This window comes from Eleutherodactylus coqui, chromosome 6 (genome assembly GCF_035609145.1).
Source record: "Eleutherodactylus coqui strain aEleCoq1 chromosome 6, aEleCoq1.hap1, whole genome shotgun sequence".
Classification (NCBI taxonomy): domain Eukaryota; kingdom Metazoa; phylum Chordata; class Amphibia; order Anura; family Eleutherodactylidae; genus Eleutherodactylus; species Eleutherodactylus coqui.
In genome coordinates this window covers 77060159-77082363 of record NC_089842.1, presented here as the reverse complement: position 1 = coordinate 77082363, position 22205 = coordinate 77060159, and the positions used below count along the sequence as shown (strand labels likewise).

General features: G+C 44.4%; 1 protein-coding gene across 2 annotated transcripts in view; it reads right to left on the bottom strand.

Moving 5' to 3' along the window:
• Positions 1–19079, bottom strand: part of ST14 (ST14 transmembrane serine protease matriptase) — a 47569-nt gene extending 28490 nt beyond the window's left edge. For both annotated transcript variants that reach the window (XM_066607006.1, XM_066607007.1), the window contains exon 1: positions 18820–19079. In XM_066607006.1, coding sequence (XP_066463103.1) covers positions 18820–18858 — 39 coding nt within the window. In that variant the 5' untranslated portion in view covers positions 18859–19079. The remainder of the gene's footprint in view (positions 1–18819) is intronic.
• Between the last annotated feature and the right edge of the window lie 3126 nt (positions 19080–22205).

The following is a 22205-nucleotide window of genomic DNA, read 5'->3' as shown; positions in this document are numbered from 1 at the left end:
GCCAAAACATACCACAACAATAACCCCTCTTGCTCAGAATGTCGAAAACGTAAATTTCCCACAAGACCGCAAAATTTTTTATACATTTAGTATTAACTGGAGTTTTGTTGAGCATCCCTTAACCCTTTCCAATCCAATTTGTATCCTGGTTTTCCTAGGGGGGGGGGCTTACTCTTTTTCTGCTGTTATACAACGGCGCTATATGCTGGCTAAAGCCAGTACTGCATGAGGCGACATGTTGGATAGGCTCCGACAGCAGAGAGGCTGGCAATATACAGTAAGAGAACCCCGAAGGATGTCTTCCAACATCGGAGCTGTACAGCCTTAAATCATAATATCTGTAGACGTCAGACAGTGGATTGGAAAGGGTTAAACACTGTACTCTTTCAATCCAAGATCGACTGTACCATGTCAGGTTATTGTTAAGGTGGTTATAATGTATAGGACCCCATGAGCCTGAACATTTCCATGCAGATCAGGCGTCATGGCCTCCGGCAGCCTGCAGTGGAGCCTGCTGTCACCAAGATGCTGTCAGCCACCCGAGTGTGCAATGGTAACGCAGCAAGGAATGTCATTTCAGTGCACCCTCTTACAGGCATATGTTCTGCCACCAAGTACCTTAATAGTGTGCTCATTATGTTTTACTATAGGATCAACTCAACTATTCAAGTTATGTTCTGTTTATACTACCACTCCCATCATCCCATTTTCCAGGAGCTCAAGTCAAAATCTCCTTCTTATTTACACACAATGCATCATTCCTATCATCCCCTATATAATGCAGATTAGGCTAAGCGCTACTCAGTGGCTTCCTCCCAAGTGCCACTCATCTCTGATGATAGCATTGCTCACCGGTGAGTAATCAGCAGTCATTATGTCATACCCTAGTTAATTCTGTAGAATGAGGTTAATGTAACAGTGATGTATGGAACATTGTGTAACCAGTGTAGATCACACAGCATTACCAGAGGATGACATCACCCGCCAGAACATATAATAATCCTTATTTACACAATGCCAACACATTCCGCAGCACTAAAATCAGATGGTTCATTTACAGACAAATCTGGACAGCCCATGTTATATTACACTAATAAATAGGAGCGAGGGCCCTGACGTCAGAAGACTACCAGCATCAGTGACGCGTCTCCTTACCGAGGCTCAGAGCACTTGTACCAAACGCTCAGCCGTGACAACTATTCAGCCAAATATGGGAACGACCCAACAATGATTTTTATCCCGGCATAAAGTGCACAATGAGCAGAAAGCCAAACGTTCTGGTCGTTGGCTCGCATTTAGACTAAACGATTAAATCGTTCACTTTTGCTCGTTTGGAACTATATAGTTGTTCCGTCTAAAACTTTCATCAAGGAGAGGCAATACTAAGTTTACAGTGACTGATAGGAAAGTCTGCCTCTGGGTATAATAGAAGGATGTTCTTCTTTACATACACTAATAGGTTACAAAGAAAACAGGAGAACAGCTCCCCAGGGAATAATATTAATACTCATTAGCACACTTAGACCAAAAGTTGCCCTAAAATAATTTCTTAAGCACAAATAATACCGTCTGCAGTGCAGAGAGTGTCGGGGTTATTCGTTACCCCTTTCTCAAGCAAATACAATATACATGATAAACAGCAAGCATGTGTCAAGGAAGCTGTAAATGATCGCAGTCTGTCAGTTGGGCAATGACATAATGATCAAATGATTGGCCACCTGCGATCACGTGATTGGGTTACATCGGCAACTGACACTCACTATGGCTGGAATCCAATACCTTACAGGCGGCACACCCACCAACATATCTAAGACTTGATATGGGAATGTTAGTTAGAAAGTGTTTATTCTCTGTAGCAGTATGAGCTCTTATATACAGCCATCATATATAATGTTTGAGTGATATGAGTTATTAATATAGCCTGAGGAATGGTGGGAAACATACCATAGTTCGAAGCAGAACAGAAGTAAAGGGAACCTGTCACGTCTCTACAGCACCAGAAACTAAGCTACCCTGCTGTATTTCTTTTATACTTATCAGCTCCCCGGATCCAGCTGTGTCCCCTCTGAAGTCCCAGAGGCATGTGAAAATCTGACTTTTCAAAGTCCTGTGCCCTTCCATAGACATTCATGAATAGCTAAGATAGTGTTTAGCTATTCAATCATGAATAGCACTATCTGTAATTGGCTGAGCGCTCAGTCAATAGCTAAGCACTAGCTGCTTTTTGGCTGAGCCCTCAGCCAATTAGCACAGCCCTTTCAGGAGGCAGGGATTTTTAAATCCCCGCCTGCTGAAAGTGCTGGACAGCAGTGCCGGGTAGCCAGCCGGAGGACGCGTCTGAGTGGCGGAGAGGAGAGTAAAGACTTTTTAAATTTTTTTTACCACATATTGATGATTTTCAGTTAAGGGCTTATATTTCAAGCCCTTCCCCGATAATCATACTGCGGGGCTTGCCAGAAAGCACTGCTTTCAATGGGATATTCTGCACTTCTGCCACAGAATTCCATATAACTTTTCAATGGAGCTAGCGCTGCTGCCGCTGGCCCCATTGAAAATACTGGCGATATTCCAGCATTTTTCCTCGTACTGCGCTGCGACACTTTTCGCTTACTCTCGCAGCGCAGAGGAGAAAAACAAAAAACGGCAGTGGGTGTCCACCCTAACTTATTCATTTTTATTCTAGAGATAGAACACAACTTATTACACTTCTAAGAACTCAACAGGATTCAATGTTGGGAAATTACATCACATGTATTATTTGGAATCGAGTTACATGCATCAATAAGACGGATAGATAAAAAAAAAGGAGGCTAATTCATCAGTTGCTTCATTGTATATATATGTATATATATATTATATATATATATAAAATTGAATGTATGCGTGTCTGTCTGTGTGTCTGTGTCCTTTACGCGCTACTACACCATTCATCCAATCGCCATGAAACTTTGGGAAGTTGTTGAGTACACTACTGGGAAGATTATAGGTATAGTACAACTATCCTATGATAAATGGCGCGCGCGTCGCCGACAGTTATGCCCCCCCACGTAGATCGTTCGATTTCCATCATTGCCACTAATTCTCTCACTTCCCGATAGCGTAGAAACGTGAAATTTGGCACGAGCATTAATTTTGTCATAAATAGGAAAAGCTAATGGGTCCCAACTCGATTATTCAATTCTAAGCGCTAAAGAATTAGCGTCCAAATTTTACGTACGGAATCTAATTTTCTCGCTTCCCAATGTCATAGAAACTTGAAATTTGGCACGAGCATTAATTATGTCATAAATAGGAAAAGCTAATGGGTCCCAACTCGATTATTCAATTCTAAGCGCAAAATAATTAGCGTCCAAATTTTACGTACGGAATCTAATTCTCTCACTTTCTGATGTCATCTATATATATATATATATATATATATATATATATATATATATATATTACATATATATATATATATATATATAAAAAGGAATGTCTGTCTGTCCTTTTGGCGCTACTACACCATTCATCTAATCACCATGAAACTTTGGGAAGTTGTCGAGTACACTCCTGGGAAGATTACTGGCATAGTACAACTATCCTATGATAAATGGCGCGCGTGCGAGCATAGTCGACAGTTATGCCCCCCAGACAAAGATCGTTTGATTTCCATCTCAAGCACAAAAGCCATAAACGAGCAAGCGTGTTCAACTACAAAATGATGCATCCGCCGAATGTTTCGCAAGACAATTGCTGGATATTGAGAATGCTGAGGTAAAATGAAAGCTGTGCTGTGATTGGTTGCTATATATTATACCGCTGAGGTAACATGAAAGCTGTGCTGTGATTGGTTGCTATATATTATACTGCTGAGGTAACAAGAAAGCTGCTGTGCTGTGATTGGTTGTTATATATTATACCGCTGAGGTAACTTGAAAGCTGCGCTGTGATTGGTTGTTATCTAGATATATAAAAACGAATGTATGTATGTCTGTCTGTCTTCGCAGCAACGCGCGACGGGTACGCTAGTGATAGATAAATCACAATGCTAGTAATGAAATGATAAACAGACATGGATATTGAACTTGAGTATAGATTTGGATATGCCAAAATAAGAACTGGGACTTAGAGTCATTAATAACTCCTAATGATATTGTTATTAAAGGGGCAGATAAGGGCGGCATGATGGTAATTATGGATCATGAATATTATGAAAGAGTCCTTGAGGAATCTAAATGACTGAAGATTAAACTGTGATCCTACATCTGTAATAAAGAGAAAATTACATGAATTTATCAATACGGCCCACAAGTGCGTTGCAAAAAACGAACCCGTACGCATTAATATTCACAACCCTGAAACTCCATATTTCTATGTTGTTCCAATATTCTATCAGATATCCCCCAGACCGCTCTATAGGGTCTTTAAAGTTAGTTTGTTAAGGAAGTTAGCACCAGCTACTTTGAACAGGATGGGGCGACTCACCACACCTCTAACATCATGCCAGAGATTGATTCCATCCCTGAAAAAGATGCTCTTTAAGAGACTTTGCCCACCACCGTCACCCAATTAGACCCCATTTTTCTTATGGGGTCTGGTTTAAGACAGAAAACTATCCGAGAATTGAAAAGGATCGTCATGTAAGAGATTTCTTCGGTGATGTAGGACTGGATTACCAGAACATTCCGCCGTATGGAGCGTAGGATTCAGGTGTGCTTAACTGCAAATGCAGGGCAGTGCCAGTATATGCCACGAGGCACTCCTGATTCTCACTGGATAAAGTAGGTTTTGAACAAATTTTATAAAAAATTTGTTTGTTATAGCTGATTTTTTATCGAGCCTCCAGTGAGAGGGACACTTGTATATCTGTGCAACATAATAAGGATAGGTGACAGCGAGGACCTAAGGGAAACACCTCAAGACAGCAACATTTGTAGAACGCGTAATAGTGAGGGGTCCTGGTACACATTCTGCTTTGGGGTCCAGAAGTTGCCTCCTGCTCCAGTCTTGACTGATAAGGACATGACCCGGATCTTTGCTTTTTTGTGAGCATTCTATTAACTACGGACAGACTGGACCAAATGCAGGTCCCAGAAGTCCTTAGTCACGGTGTAGATATGAGTCACTTTACACCAACTGTGCCAACTCACACATACACACCTAAGCGCTGTATCCTCTGCCCTCAACACCGACAATATATTAACAGAACCCAAAGTCAGCTCCTTGCCCTGACTGCACCCGCTCATCACCCTCCCTTTCCTGCAGCCTGGGGGGGGGGGGGGGGGGGGACGCTGATCACACTGTCCCAGAAAGCACGGTCACATTCCAGTTCTCAATTCTGGATTTACTAACCAGAGAATGCAGCAAGAGGGCAAAAGACTGATTAAACCTACAGCAGGTCGGCTGACTAATGTACAATCTATTGCTCTACATTATCAGTCATTTCTGGCAGGCTAAAGAATGACTGTAATGATCTTCAATTGGATGAGCGACAGGACGTGTAGAAACCTTCCTGCCCCCATAATCACTACTTTATATCACATCTTCAGTGCTGAGAACCTTCCATGTATGACCGATACTAGCAGCTCCTCTTATAACGCTCGTGGCATGGTTATAATATGGAGACCCACAGTACTCCTGCACAGCGCACAACGTTGTTGCGTCCGAGACATATCAATCTTGCTACAAGAGAAGGCAGATTGTGAAGAGCACAATACCCCTGCGGCTTCTCTTAACAAGTAATCCTAAGGCTGGGTTCACATGGACCCTCCACACAGAAATTATGGTGCATTTACAGTAGCAGCTAAGTGGATGAGATTTTTAAAATCTTGTCTCAAGGCAGACATACCGCGGCTATAGAGCAGCAGGATGTCCGCTGCGAATATGCCGCTTGAAATCAGCACCGTGTAAACCCAGCCTAAAGGCTCATTTACACGCAATGACAGTCTTTCAAACAATGGAAAAATTTACAGGTTTAGCCATCATTTTGCCCATTAGCACTTTATCAGCTTTATTTGCTGACAAATGAGTCTCCAGCAGCTGTTTGAAAATCCCAGCATGTGGTCCGGACTTCACCTTGAGCTGCCTGATTCTTCTTCTTCCTGCGAGGTTACATACATTGGTTGGCAGCCTTCTTCCTGGCAGCCAAAGTACATTACGTCACAGCTCACAGGCCAGCAGGGGGAGTGCCTATCTTCTCCAGAGATTGCTCATGCGAGCCATCTCTGAAATAGATTAGAATTCCTTCCTAGGCAGTGAACGCTACAGCACAGGGACGTGACTTTCACTACCCGGCCGGAACAAATGCGAGGAATGCCAGCTTCATAACAAGACTGCAAGCGTGCGGTGAGGTGACCCTGGACACTGGAGAAGCTCAGTCATGAGAAGATGTGGTAAGGATTTTGACAGGGAAGAAATAGGAGAGTATAGAATTTTTTTTAATGACAAAACCCCTTTAATGAGTGCAATTCATTATTAGTACTGTTGCCTAGCAATGATCCTAGGTTCAAAGTTCAAGTTTCAACAAGGGCAACACAAGCATTGAAAAACTGCATACAGATATCACCCCTGGTCAGATTTGAACCAAGAAGGCAATGCTAACAACTGAGCCACCATGTTTGTTTTCTTCTTCCTTCTCCACAAAAGTTCAATTTGAACCTAGATTAAAGGGGTTGTCTCGCGCCGAAACGGTTTTTTTTCCCTTAGGCCCCCCGTTCGGCGCAGGACAACCACAAGGGATGTGTTAAAAAAAAAAAAAAAAAAAATATTACTTACCCGAATCCCCGCTCTGCGACGTCTTCCTTCTTCCTTCACCAAGATGGCCGCCGGGATCTTCACCCACGATGCACCGCGGGTCCTTTCCCATGGTGCACCGTGGGCTCTGTGCGGTCCATTGCCGATTCCAGCCTCCTGATTGGCTGGAATCGGCACACATAATGGGGCGGAGCTACGTGGTGATGCGTAGAAGGGGCGGAGCCAGAACGCCGCTCGTGCCTGGACTGAGCAGAAGGGGAGAAGACCGCACAGCGCAAGCGCGTCTAAAAAAGCAAGACGACATCAGAATTAGACGGATCCATGGAGACGGGGACGCCAGCAACGGAGCAGGTAAGTGAAGAACTTCTGTATGGCTCATATTTAATGCACGATGTACATTACAAAGTGCATTAATATGGCCATACAGAAGTGCTGAACCCCACTTGCTGCCGCGAGACAACCCCTTTAAGCCTTTTCAATCCAATGTAGGACATGATCCAACTAGATTTCCCTACACAGCTCTGATGTCGGGCGAGGTCCGACACGTTTCTAACAGCATGCAGGACAGCTCTCTGATGTCGGAGTCTATCCTACATACTGTTAGAAATGTGCTATATACATTGTATGCAGTTATAGGATGTGTCTGTATAGCACGGTATCACAGGGAGATCTATCATTACAGAAGTTAGAAGTGATTGTTCTCAGCAAGAGAAACGACGTAATCTTGTAGATATGATACCTTTTAATGGCTAACAAAAATACATGATGTAATAATAGCGAGCTTTCGTACCAACGCAGGGTACTTCTTCCGGCTTAAATGGATTGGATCTGAAGAGGCATGCATATTTATACACACTTATAACATACATACTTATGACAAGGCACAGATATGGATGTGATTGGTTCGCACTTAAAAGGAATTCTGCAAACCAGAAAACAAACTTTTTTTGTCTAGGCACTGATAGCGGAGTGAAAGTTTTATGGTCCCTAAATTACTGTTGGAGGGGGGGGAAAAGGTCAACAGGCTCGAATTGTTATAAGAGATACACAAACATTTTTAGCTAAATACTGATAAGGGAGTGAAAGTTTATGGTCCCTGAATTACTGTTGATGGGGGTCTTATCTGTGCAATCAAGTCTCACACTTCCCATTCACGCATAAATCCTGGGGAATAGTTTAACCCAGTATTCAGCGTGTCAAAGGTTGTTATCAATTTATATTCCCAAATTCTTCTGTGGTTTTGTGACTTGAAACCACCCTTCAATATCAAAACTCTCATATCTCCTATGTCATGTCCATGGTTAGAGAAGTGTTCGGCCACAGGTAATTCTCTTCTTCTGTGTTCAATCGTGTGGCGATGAGATCTCATCCTGGCTTTGAGTTTCTGTCCTGTTTCTCCAACATAAAGACCCCCAGCAGGACATTTACTGCACATGATCAGGTACACAACATTGGACGAGGAACATGTGAATGTCCCCGGGATCTTATAGTCCTGCTGTGTGTTGGGGATCCGTATCCTGTCCGCAGTCAGTACATGTGAGCAGTGAGCACTGACTGCGGACAGGATACGGATCCCCAACACACAGCAGGACTATAAGATCCCAGGGACATTCACATGTTCCTCGTCCAATGTTGTGTACCTGATCATGTGCAGTAAATGTCTTGTTGGGGGTCTTTATGTTGGAGAAACAGGACAGAAACTCAAAGCCAGGATGAGATCTCATCGCCACACGATTGAACACAGAAGAAGAGAATTACCTGTGGCCGAACACTTCTCTAACCATGGACATGACATAGGAGATATGAGAGTTTTGATATTGAAGGGTGGTTTCAAGTCACAAAACCACAGAAGAATTTGGGAATATAAAATTGATAACAACCTTTGACACACTGAATACTGGGTTAAACTATTCCCCAGGATTTATGCGTGAATGGGAAGTGTGAGACTTGATTGCACAGATAAGACCCCCATCAACAGTAATTCAGGGACCATAAACTTTCACTCCCTTATCAGTATTTAGCTAAAAATGTTTGTGTATCTCTTATAACAATTCGAGCCTGTTGACCTTTTCCCCCCCTCCAACAGTAATTTAGAGACCATAAAACTTTCACTCCGCTATCAGTGCCTAGACAAAAAAAGTTTGTTTTCTGGTTTGCAGAATTCCTTTTAAGTGCGAACCAATCACATCCATATCTGTGCCTTGTCATAAGTATGTATGTTATAAGTGTGTATAAATATGCATGCCTCTTCAGATCCAATCCATAAGCCTGAAGAAGAACCCTGCGTTGGTTCGGAAGCTCGCTATTATTACATCATGTATTTTTGTTAGCCATTAAAAGGTATCATATCTACAAGATTACTTGGTTTCTCTTGCTGAGAACAATCACATTTTGCTCTACTGGCTAACACGGTACTAGATCTTTGTTTTCATTAGAAGTTAGAAGTGAAATGAAGTCTTATATAGCTGTACGTTATGTCAATATACATATATTACGAATGATCTTCTGGGTAGGCAACGCTCAGAACTTAGTTAATTTTTAAAAACATTGCTAATAAAGTCATGACAGATGATTGGAATTACTCAACAGGAATACATAACAAGGAATCCACAATGCGCTTTTCTACCCAAAACATACACGAGCGGTAGAGTGTGCTGGTGGCAGGGAAATTAGATTGGAAAGGGTTAACTCTGTATGCTCTGTTTGTGTTTCTTGTTCTCTTCCTCCTCTATAGAACAAAGAACACTGGCTCAGTACTTAGTGCTGCTACCTTGTAGCGTTGGAGTTGTGGGTTCAAATCTGACTATGGGGCTTAAGTGGGACATATGTATTAAGCCCCATTTACACGCAACGATTATCACTCCACAAAATTCGGTCAAATGATGGCTCTTGAGCAATAATCGTCACGTGTAAACGCTTCCATCTTTCACTCTTCGGCTGAATTATAATTTTTAGGGGAGCATAAATCCATTATTCAGCTGGAGAGATAGCAGGGACCGCACGCTGTGTTCTCAATGGGAGCAGCGGATTACAATATATTCCGCTGACAGCCCACGGCAACCTGTGTGAAGACAATGCACAGTCCAGACCACATGCTGGGATTAGCACACAGCAGCTGGAGGCTCATTTACACGCAAATGAAGCTGCTAAAGTGCTAATAGGTATTAGTGCCCTTTAGTACTTTATGCAAAATGGTCGTTTGAAAGATTGTCCTTGCGTGTAAATGAGCCTTTAGGCTTTTATGTTCTTTGCATTTATTCTTCTTGCTCTTCTCTCTGGTGAGTAGTGTGGTGGCTGCGTTGTTAGCACGACTACCTTTCAGTGCTGGAGTTTAAGGTTCAAATCTGACCAGGAGTGATGACTGTATGCAGTTTTTCAAAGCGGATGTTGCCCTTGATGAGATTTGAACCTAGGACCTCAGCACTGTAAGGCAGCAGTGCTAACCACCGAGCCACATTCAACAAATAGGTTTTAAATCTTGAAAAACGGATGTAAACAAAAAGTTTACGGATGCTTTACATTAAGATAACAGTTTTTAGTAAAACTACAGCTGTTGAAAAAAACTCCAGTATGAACAAGCGCTAAAAAGCACAGAGGATGAGCCTTTTTATGTGGTCAAATAAGATGGACAGGGATGGAAACCTTAGAAAAAATAGAGACCAAAGATATCCATTTCACATATTACACCCTACGGTTCCATCTTCATATGGTTTCATAAACATTATGATCTGTCCGCCACGTTTGTGTCATCTTTATATTGATGCTTCAGCTTCTGAACATTGGCAGAAACTGGATTCTCCACATTCCTGAGCAGCCTCTTATGTAATCCAGCTCGCCACAGTTCCCATTATCAGCCCTAAGAATAAAGCATGAGCCAAAAATAAATACGGAAGTGATGTAAACATCCTTGTTCCATTTTCTTTCCTGTAGAAGGCGCTATATTACATCCTGATGCAAACCACAGTACAACAAAACACGGTCTGTCCATCTGCCCTGGTAGGTCTGGGCAACATCCTATAGGAGTCTCATACACCCAGCGCAAGCAAAGTTACCACAATGACAGATGCCAGACATGGATGCGGCAGTTGTCGTAAGCAGGAAGTAGGCAATAAGGAAATGAAGTGACTATGAACAGGGGGGGGTTACTCCTTTATTGGGGGTGCTAAGGTTCACTTCACACTTTTTTGGATAGTATGAGCCCATTTGCAACAGCAGAGTAAATCATTACTTTGGATGTATGTGTCGGGTAATGATCCAACACAAAAAGGGGTATTCCCAACTCGAGAATTCTATCTCAATTCTTTTTGAAATCCCAAAACATTCACCCATAAGATGCTCATTTCCAAATGCTCCGTTCTCCAGATATTGTAGATATGGATTCCTCTGCCCTCCGGTTGGTCACTGCTGGGAAACAGACCACCACGTCTTCAGGAAGATATGTCAGAGGAGGCCATCACTTCCTTTATCTAAACCTGTTGGCCAGGATCTCAGGAGCGCATGCGCATTAGTTTTGGCCCGGCCACCAACTATGGCTATGCTCTGCTGTTTCTCTCTGCAGAAGAGGTGGTCGGTTTCCCCGGCAACAAGCAATAAACAAAAAGACAGGAATCTGGAGAACGGAGCAGTTTGGAAATGAACATCTTATGGGCGAGTGCATTGTTTTGCGATTTTGAAAACATTGAAATAGGATTCTCAAGATGGGAATACCCCTTTAACATGATGTATAAAATAGGTCAAGTAGCTTAATGAATTCAACTATTCCATTACAGCAGAAAGGAGGGAGTATAGATGGGCTAAACCAGTCAGATTGAGGCCAACAAACCCTCTTCTGGTCTGTCAGATAAATGTGGTGAGTGGGCACAAAACGTCTACCTTAGGCTCCTTTCACATGATGGCTTTTGCTCTTACTTCCATTCTACCTCAGTTTTAGGTTTCTGTTTTCTATGCAGAAAACCATATAGTGATAGAAGTCTGGTCGTAACTGTAGGCTTCAAGGTTAACCCCTATTGTCCCATCCCGGTTTCTATCCACATTCTGTTTTCTGCATATAAACATAGAAAATGAAGACAAAGGGAAAAGCCAAAAGCATCATGCGAAAGCTGCCTTACTGGAAAACTGGCCACTGGAGACTGTGTAGTATGCTGCAGATTTATGCCATTATGTAGTATCTGATAAACACAGCAGTGATACATACGGCAGCCATCACTCCAAGCCCTGATGATGCTCCAAGGCCAGATTACTCACAATGGCCAAAAGCTATCTATGTGGATGAATCAGACAGCACGGAAATTCCAATCCTACAAAGTCTCCTAACATCTGACTCCCATTAGTGCTCCGCAAGCGGCGCATCAGAACGGTATCACTCACTGAGACTCTGAGGACCGAGACCCCACGACCAGCCCGCTAATAGACTTGTACGCGAGTCATCAAAGTTCTGAGTAACAAGATCTCACATCACCGAAAGGAGTGATTCACCCAAAGAAATACCTTCACAAGTCTCAGTCCTTCTGTCAGGCAGATAACGGTTCTGTCCAGCTGACCGGTGACTGATATTAAGGCCAATACCCAGAGACTGTCACCCAACTTTCTCTGAACAGCAAGTCTGGCTAGTTATGCAGTGAACAACAGGCAACTTGTGATACATGAGCCTAGGAGAGCTGGGTGCAGTTACAAACCCTAGAAGGTTTACCACCCAACTTTCCCAGAAAGAGGAGTAAGCAGCTAAAACCTAAATGTTTAACTCCTTCATGACCACAATATGACATTTTTACCTACCAGATTAATGGGCTTTAAATCCACATATACATATTTTTTAAAGAAGCAGCCTTGGATGAATACCGATAGCCAGGCTCCTGCTGTAACTGCCAGGTACAGAGAAACCTCAGATCCTGGCAGTTTAACCCTTACATCCCTTACATGCCACAATCAATATCTGCTTACATGCTGCAGTTGCTAACAGGGGAAAGGGTTTCTTTCTGTCACCTTCTAGTACCCTGCAGTGCAACTGCAAGGTACCAATGGGTTTCAATGGCAGCTGGAAGCCTGACCGAGACCTCCATGTAACTCGACCCAGACAATAAAAGTATTTTTTATCACACATAATGAACCCTGTAATAATAATTTTAAAATATTAAAAGGCCAAAATTGCCATTTTTCTTTTGTCCACCTCTCAAAACCACACAGAAAAAAATCCAAAACAATCCAGAAGTCACATATACCTCAAGCTAATATCAATAAAAATGAAAACTCTTCCTGCAAAAACAAGATCTTATTAAGGATGAGCGAGTATACTCGCTAAGGCACTACTCGTCCGAGTAATGTGCCTTAGCCGAGTATCTCCCTGCTCGTCCATAAAGATTCGGGGGCCGCTGCGGCTGACAGGTGAGTCGCGGCGGGGAGCAGGGGAGAGAGGGAGGGGGAGAGAGATCTCCCCTCCGTTCCTCCCTGCTCTCCCCGCCCTGCGGCGGCACCTGAATCTTTAAGGACGAGCAGGGAGATACTCGTCTAAGGCACATTACTCGGACGAGTAGTGCCTTAGATCTTATGTTTTCTTTAAAAAGTAGTAAAAAAAAAAAAAATAAGATTATATAAACTTGGTAGCGCAGTAATCCTACTGATCCAGATAACAAAATGTTAATTTAGCGAAATGGTCAACTGCATGAAAACAAAGTCTTAAAACATGGAATTCCATCTCCCACTTCCAGCTCCAAAAATGTAATAGTTATACAACACATATGTATCCCAGAGCGGCATCATTAAAATATGCACCTCATCCCACAAAGAACAAGCCCTCATACAGCTATGACAACGAGTTTTTGCTCTTGCAATTACACTGCGACAGCCTATTTTGTCCCTCAAGTACCAAGTGATTTTCCTAAAGTGGTTAAAGATCTGATACCTGTAATGCAGAAGTGTCCTGAAGTGTACGACAGCAGAGGACACCTGCACACCCCTGCTTTGTTCACTTTAGTGGGACTGCTGAAAAGAGCCAACTCAGCCACCCTCGGTGGTCCCACTGAGGTTAATGTAGGGGACATGTGCAGGTACGTTGTCAGCTATCCCACACTTTAGGATGTATCGGTGTTGCATTGTAGGTATGGGCTTTTGTGAGACAAGGCCTTTAACATACTACCTCAAATGTTTGTGCAAGACAAGGAGACAAGATTGTGAGCTCCTGGGGCCAGGGATAATGGGAACGATAGATGTAAACGAGATTGCATTAACAGCGCCAATCTCTAATCTCCCAACCCCAAATCATGACTCGCCATGCAGAACATCTTCCTCAGAGATGCAACAACCTGCAGGAGAGATGCTCCTCACACCTTGTGCAGTTCCTGGGGCCGCCGCCAATTTCCTGTAGGTAACAGCCACCATAAAAGACAAGGTGACGTGCGAGCAGGACGAGTCAAGTTACACGATCCCTATAAACCTCTGTGACGTATGAGGTCCCAGCACTATAGCAGTCACCAATATAACACACTGGGACTTGTAGTTCACCAGTCATCCATGGACACAGCATGCTAACGGCCGGGAGGGGGCACTTCTAAGTGTCAAGGTTACTTTTTAAGGTGAAGCCGCTTGTACAGCGAATGTGGATTGATGCAAAGTGATTGACATTACATTACTCATCGCATGGATAGCCAACAGAGGGGCAGCCTAGTGTTCATGGGGAAAGGAGGGTTCTGCACTTCTTGTCAATCATCTAATTGAAGAAAAGCACAGCTAGCAGATCGCCAGCCTTAAATTGTAGGTAACAGGAAGCAACAGACTACATACACCTACGTAGAGCACATCAACCAGCTTTACTGCACAAGATACGACCGCAGGAAGTGGAAGAACATAAAGGGATCCTGTCAGCAGGTTTCTGTCATTGAATCCAGGAGTAGCGCCGCGATGTGTACATTACTGCGTATACTGCCTTTGTTTTGGATCATAATAGCAATGAGTAATGTGGGTCTAAATGTCTCCAGCGTTGAATGTAGGTGATGCAGACCGGTCCGCTGGGTGCGTTAGACTGCCTCTCCTAGCAGCCTGTTCCACTCGGTTTCTCAGACGCAGAAGACGCCATTCACGTAGCGCAACAAGAGTCTCACGAAACTGGCAAGCTGCCCACAAAAGAAAGAAGTTCCATGTAGCTCACACGCTGATGCCGCCTACAGCAGCAGTATATATGTGTGTGTAAAGTTGTGTACGTGTAAAATGCACTTATGTAAGCTTAAGTCAGTTTCACACAAGCGTATCATGGACACGGAAAAATTGGGAGAGGGGATGGTTTTTTTTTTTCAGTTTTTTCCAAAAGCCATTTTTTTCCAGAATAAAAAAAAGTGTAGAATATGCTCTTTCCCAATGATAAATAATATATCTGACATGGTATTTAATCTATATAACATTAGAAAAATAGCTTTCAAAAAAAAAAGAAAGAAAACTTTTTTTTTTACCATTTTTTTTCCCAGGCCTTCCCATCTAACTCTTCTACTCTCAAAATATCATAAGAATATAATTAAAAGTTTGGATAGGTTAACCCAGACAGGACATCCTGACCCCATGGTCTTGAGCAGGAACTATCGAGGCAGCGTGGCACTCCCGTTGATTTCAATGGAAGTGAAGCAAATGCTCCCTCTGCTTCCTCTGACAATGCATGTGATGCCTGCTGCACTAATAGCAGACAGGATGATCAGCTGACAGGGGGGTCCGAGTGTCAGAACCCATCCATCACTACAGGGGATAAGTAATCAATGAAAAAAAGCCCAAAAAAACCCTTTAAGAGAGAGTGTCTCTGTGTATAAGTAAAAGTGAATACATTTTCAAATGTATTCTTGTCTTTCCATAACGCAAAAACTGAAATGCATCATTCTGCCGACTAGACCCTCTTACATCTTCATACACAGGCCGAATTGTCGTCTGTTTGATGGTTTTTATTACAATGACAGTGAATATATTTTCTTCTGTACATGCACAACCTCTAACATTTGGATAAGTCTGGCATTGGCAGTGGCTTGTTCCTCTACCGTATCCATGCTGCAAGTTCAGTTCTGCTATTGCCATTTATAGCAAACATCCCACTCTGGCTGCACTGATGGAGAAGTTAAGAGTTTGGGAAATGAAGTGACGTAAAAGCTATTTTCTTTCCATGAAATGTGCCATTAATTGTGCAAAAGTAGTTAAATATATATGAAAAAAGAAAACCCTATACATATTTACTACCGTGGGACACAATGAAAAGGGACCTACGTAAAGTCTGTTGCCCAAGGGTCCACATAAACCTGGAGAGCCCTGGTTAAGATACATTCAGTCTAAACAACCCTTGAGCTAAACACATCAGTGGTAAAGATCTCCCTCTGATCCTGACAGTTTGTTACAATGTATCAGTGAGGCATCCAGGCTGTTCAGCACAAGAGGATGGTCTATACTCCATAACAAACCATCAGCTGTGGGAAATCTGACAAGCACCAGATGTTCAACCACTAAATCTACACCCTGAGACAACAAGCAGAGATCTAGAAGGCATTCCACGATGTTTACAAACAAAAACAAATAACTTAGGCCAGCATACATTTTCCATTCTCTGCTTTTACTAAAAATAAGGCCGGCTGCATACATCCAGGTTAGATTCCGCAGGCGGGATCCAGCAGTGGAATCCGACCCCGTACCCGGTCAGTGACCCCCGTGTACCTGTCCAGGTCTGTAATGCAGATGTGCAGGAGGCATGCATGCGCAGTAGATTATGCCGCATCGTCGCTAGGTGATGGCTCGGATCCCGCAATGATGATTGTAGAAGGGTCGCGAAGCAGACGGCTTCTATCAACTTCAATGGAAGCCGTCCACATAGAATCTCAGCATGCTGCGATTTCTTATCCGCGATGCAGGAAATCACAACAGATTTCTGGGCAGGAAATCGCGTTTCGCCATAGCATGCTATTGGCGACATTTGGTGCGGAATCCGGAGGCGAACGCCCGCTCCAGATTCCATAATGCAAATCCGCACGTGGGGAGGTGGCTTCTATGAAAGAGCCACAAGTTATTTTTTAACCCATTAGTAACAGGCCTATTCTGTGCCTTAAGGACCAATTTTTTTAACTGTTGCATTGCTAGAGCCATAACTCGTTGACATAGCCGAATGTGGGCTTGTTTTTTTATGGCACTCCAGGGTACATATAATATCTTGTACAACTTTATTGCATTTTGGGGGGAGGGGTGTTGGAAAACCTTCCCCCAGAAAATCTGTTTTTTTTTTTATTCTCTCCTCACAGCATTTACTATTTGGTAAAACAATATAATACCAAGTTTCTATAGTTTTCTTTTTTACTACTTTAGCGGGAAAAAAAACAAAAACAGTGAAGCCATGAGAGGTCTTGTTTTTTGCAGGAAAAGTTGTTATTGGTACCAGTCTGAAGTACGTGTGGCCTTTGGATGCCTTTTATTGCATTTTTGGAAGGCAAAGAAAAATAGCAAATTGTGGAATAAAATTTAAAATGTCTTTACAGCGTTCCCCACGTGAGATAAAGAACAATGAAATATTTCCATTGCCTAAGTCCTTGAAAGCCGTAATAATACCTGCTAAGTGCTGCTTTCTTAAAGATAAAAAAAAAAGTTATTTTATCCGTTTAGGCCGGCTTCACACGAGCGTGACGGGCTCCGCTGCGGAATATTCCGCAGTGAAGCTCATCATGGCGCCCCCCAGAGACCCCATACTTACCAGCGGAAGATAGCGTGAAAACGCTTCCCCGCCCACCGCCGCCGTGTCACGTGACGCGGCGGCGGTAGGCGGGGAAGCGTTTTCACGCTATCTTCCGCTGTGTTACAGCGGGAGATAGCGTGAACGGACGGCTTCCATTGACTGCAATGGAAGCCGTCAGCACGTACACCCGCGGCAAATAGAGCATGCTGCGGGTGAGGACGGAAGATTTCACGGTGCGAAATTCCGCGGTGGAATTCCGCACCGTGTGCCCTGAGCTATTAGGTTCAATAGAACCTAATAGCTGCGGGCAACTCAGCGGATTTTCGCCGCGAATTTACGCGGCGTAAATCCGTTCGTGGGAAGGAGGCCTAAAAAAGGTTTTTTGTATCAAAAACGTATATTTTTTTCAAAACTGAATGTCTTATAAACAGAATAAATAGATTGTATTGAATTTGATGCTATATTTTTTAGTACCTCAAGAGGACTTGAAAATACAATGGTTTGATCACTGGGAAAGTACATTGCATTAATTATGTAGTGAATTCTAAGCCCATGACATCAGCCAGAGAGGGTGTCTAATAGGTTGAGGGGTGCAGAGGCTTTTGTCAACCTCCGGCTGTCATGGGAACCCGTTGCTACCTAAGGATCATATTACAGGATGCCGATGGGTGACAAAAAGAGCCAGTTCCCCCGTCATCTGCTGACATACTGCAGCTGCAATTGATTGTGGCATGCAAGGGGTTAAACTGCCAGGGTCTGAGGTCTCCTCTACATCTAGTGGTTAGAGCAGGAGCCTGGCTGTCATTCAGCCAATCCACCAGACACCTTAAAAAGATGTGCAGGTTTACTGCCCATTAGTGACAGCCATAAAAAAATATATATACTGGCAGTCATTAAGTGGTTAAGTTCTCTGTAGGTGAAACAGTGTAGGAAAGTCACGTTACACCTTTGCGCAGCTTTTAATCAGACTCTGACTGATATATAATATATATATATATATATATATATATATATAGCTACTGTAGGCGTGCAGAAGAGCTAACACTCTGCTACCATAACTCTCACTAGTAATATTACCACCAACTACGCCAGGTCTCTACAGCAGAAGAAAGGCAGCTGGGAGTTGTAGTGCAGTCTATATATATGCTGGGGTGTGTATACTTACGCATTACACTACAATGTACCTGCTGGCAGTAGTAGTGGGCTCCACAAGTATACACACACACTTCTGGCTAGAGACTTGGGGAGGAACTACACCTCTCAGCATTCCCCGGCTGACAGGCGTACTATGCTAGGAGGTGCAGTTACCTTTCACCCAGCCAGGTGGCAGCAGAGGGCTCGCTGAAGAGCCCCACTCCCGGCAGTGCCGGGACTCCTACAGCTCAGTCCCCGGACTCAGCTCTTACCTGCGGCCGGTTGTTGTACTTGATCTCCTGCTCCTTCATGGTGGCGGTGTCCGTGTCCCAGGGATTAGGTATGAGGTCGGATAGGGCTGTGCAGCCTCTCAGGTACGAGTTTCCAGGTGTGTCCTCAGCCCAGGAAGGAGTCACGTGATGGATGTAACCCCGCCCTCTTCTCAGGTGTGTCACCGGTCGGGATCGGTCATGTGATGAAGGGAGGCTCCACCTCTTTCCAGGTGAATGAGAGAAGGTGAAAGCCGGACAGAAACTGAGAAGAAGGAGGAGGGGGAACGAAACTATCAATGTCCTCCCCTCCCCCCAAGGAGACGTCCTTCCTCAGTCCCGCCCAAACTGAGAGCATGTCGGCTCGTAGCGGTGCACTGACCGTGGGCGGCAGGCTGGTGCTCCTTGCTGACGGTTTCCCTTATTAAGCCCTGCAGGCAGTGGAATGTCCTGGGATGGTAGAAGTGTTGGCTGGCGGCTTCCCCTGCCTCGCCCAACTCATTATGGGGAAGGCTGCTTTACACGGAGAGATTAGCGGTCAAACGAGCAAAACTTAACGATAATCGTTCAGTGTAAATGCAGTCAGCGATCGATCGGCGAATGATAATTGATTCGCTTTTCATTCATCGCTAATTTTATGCAGATGTAAATATCGTTTGGTTTAAATAGCAATCGTCCTCATTCACGGGTACAGAGAATGCGAATGGCGGAACGCTCTGCGAGCGAGCACCCTATCTGTATAAACAGGCGGTACAAGCGAACTCCGACAGCAATGATAAATCGGTCCACGTAAAAGCACGGTTGGCGACGGGTCGTTGGGGAACGAGAGCCGGGAAGTTACAGGCTGTAACCCTTTCAGTGCTGAGCAGGGCGAACGATTAGGAATTTAAGGGCCTGTTCACACGGATGTACTTCATCGGGTGGAATCCATTGATTTCACCGAGATCGCTTACGTGCGAAGTTGTTTGCCTGATTTTGGGCACGTGAAAAAAAACCGCAGCATGTCCTCTATTCGTCTCGTATTTTTTTGCGCGCTCGCTCCCATTGATTTCCATAGACAATTGCGTTTAATTCATTTGACATGTTCTGTTTTCGTGTGTAATACGCACCAAAATAGAACATGCTGTGGGGTTTTTTTTTGCGCGACTAAAAAGCGCACACAAATTACGCACATGCGACCAAAACCACTGAAATCAATGGGTATTATTCACTGCATATTGTGTGCGCAAATTTTCACAGTGCGAATGTGTTAGTGTGAATAAGCCCCTGGAAGGAGCACAGAGAGAGCGGTGGGAGGGATTGTTCGCGGCGCGGGGTTCCGTTCAGAGCGTCTGCCGCTGAATTTAATATAAAGAGAAGGTGAAATCGTTCATCGTGCCGCACAATGCCATCCTGGTAAAGCTAGAAGCCCGGCAGAATCCGAACAGATCCAACTGCAGCGTCTGTTCGGCTCGTACCCACCTGTGATGCGAGAGCGAGTGAAAACGCAGGATTATGAAACCAGTGATGTTCAATGGTTTCATCCTCATTAGTGATGTTCTCACTCCCAAGCTGCGATAAAAAAATTCTGATATCGCCCATTGTTTTCAATGGGCCGGCAGCAGCGAAGATCGCAAAAGAGCTTTGGAATCCCCCATAGTGAGGAGAGGAGGTGGGGCTAGAGGGCTTACATATTTCCCCATATTTGGAGTGATAGGGGACAGGGCTAGAGGGCTGTCCCAGGACTTCGCCGAGAGCAGGGGTGAGGGGTGGGGCTAGAGGGCTTTTCATAGTGATTCTGAGAGGGGCGGGGCTAGAGGGATCCACCCTCTAGCCCCACCCCCTCTGCCTTGCCTTTTTTTAATTTCAACTTGGAGTGAGTGAAAACATTGCAAATGAGAACGAAACTATTGAAAATCCTGTCTTTTCACTCACTCTCGCATCGCAGGAAAATCTATCGCCAGGGTGGAAGAGCCCTTAGGGCCCCTGCACACTGGCGATAGAGATATCGGGCTGTGGTTCACGGCCCTATGTTGCCCTCGCAATGCATGTGGAACCCCTGGGTTTTCCATGTGAAAACAGCCTCAATGGGGCCCCATTGAAAGCAATGGGAGAACATGGCAATTTCCTGTCTCTGCTGTGAAAACTGTAGCAGGGGATTCCTTCATCACCTCGGATAGTCCCCTCATCAGTGAACACCCTGCCACTGCTGTCATAGTGTTCAGTGATGAGGGAACTCCTCGTGGGGAAGAAGGAATTCCATGCCGTGGCTGTCATAGTAGAGGCAGACAATCGCAATGTTCTGTCATTACTTTTAATAGGGACGGAACTGCTGCTGCCGCCGCCGCCCCCTTTGAAAACAATTTGAAACCCCTGGATGAAGGAATCCCCCGATGCAGGTGTGACAGCTGCAGCAGGGGATCGCGACCTCCTCCCATTGCTTTCAATAGGGCTGGCGCTGCTGCCACCGGCCCCATTGAAAACAATGGGCGGTATTGCAGAAAGAAAGGAGATGCTGCGATTTTTTTTCACGCAGCAGCGCTGGAGTGAGCACATCGCAAATGAGGATGAAACCACTGAAATTCATTGGTTTCGTAATCATAGGTTTTCACTCCCACTAACAACGCAAGAAAATCACCTGATTTTCTCGCCAGTGTGAAGGAGCCCTAAGGGTGGCTACCTACTAACGATTTTTTTTCTTGCGCTGCGAGAGCAAGTGCCCCGCAGCGCAGAGAGAACTCAACGATATCGTACACTCTCTTCAACACGGCCGGCGGCAGCAGCGCCAGTCCCTTTGCAAATATAGGGAATACATCATGGACTTCTGCCACAGCTGTGACAGCTATGGCAGAGGATTCCTTCATCCCCGTGGGGACATGTAATTCAGTGGCTGAGCACTGCCTGTGATTGGCGAAGTGCTCAGCCAGTCACACCAGCGCTTTCTAGGGGCGGGGCCTCCAGAACACAGAAGACGACTGCCAGGGCCAGACGGCTCTTATAGGTGAGTATAATTTTTATTTTTTTTTTACAGCTAGGGCTGATTTTCAGGGAAGCGCTTATATTTTAAGCCCCTCCCCGAAAAATCATCACTGCGGGGGTTGCCTGCAATTCACTGCTTTTAATGGGGCCGCAGCAGTGTGGACCTTATTGAAAGCAATGGGATAGCACCCACAATGGGATAGCACAGCTGTGACAGAGTATTCCTTTGACCCCCGCTGAGATTAAGGAATCTTCTGCCATAGCTGTCACAGCTGTGGCAGAAGTCCGTGATTTACTCCCTGTGTTTTCAATGGGGCTGGCGCTGCTGCCATTGAAAACACTGAGCGATATCGCAGATTTTTCTTAGCGCTGCAAGATTTAGGAGTAAAAATCACAAATGAGTATAAAACCATTGAAAATCATTGGTTTCA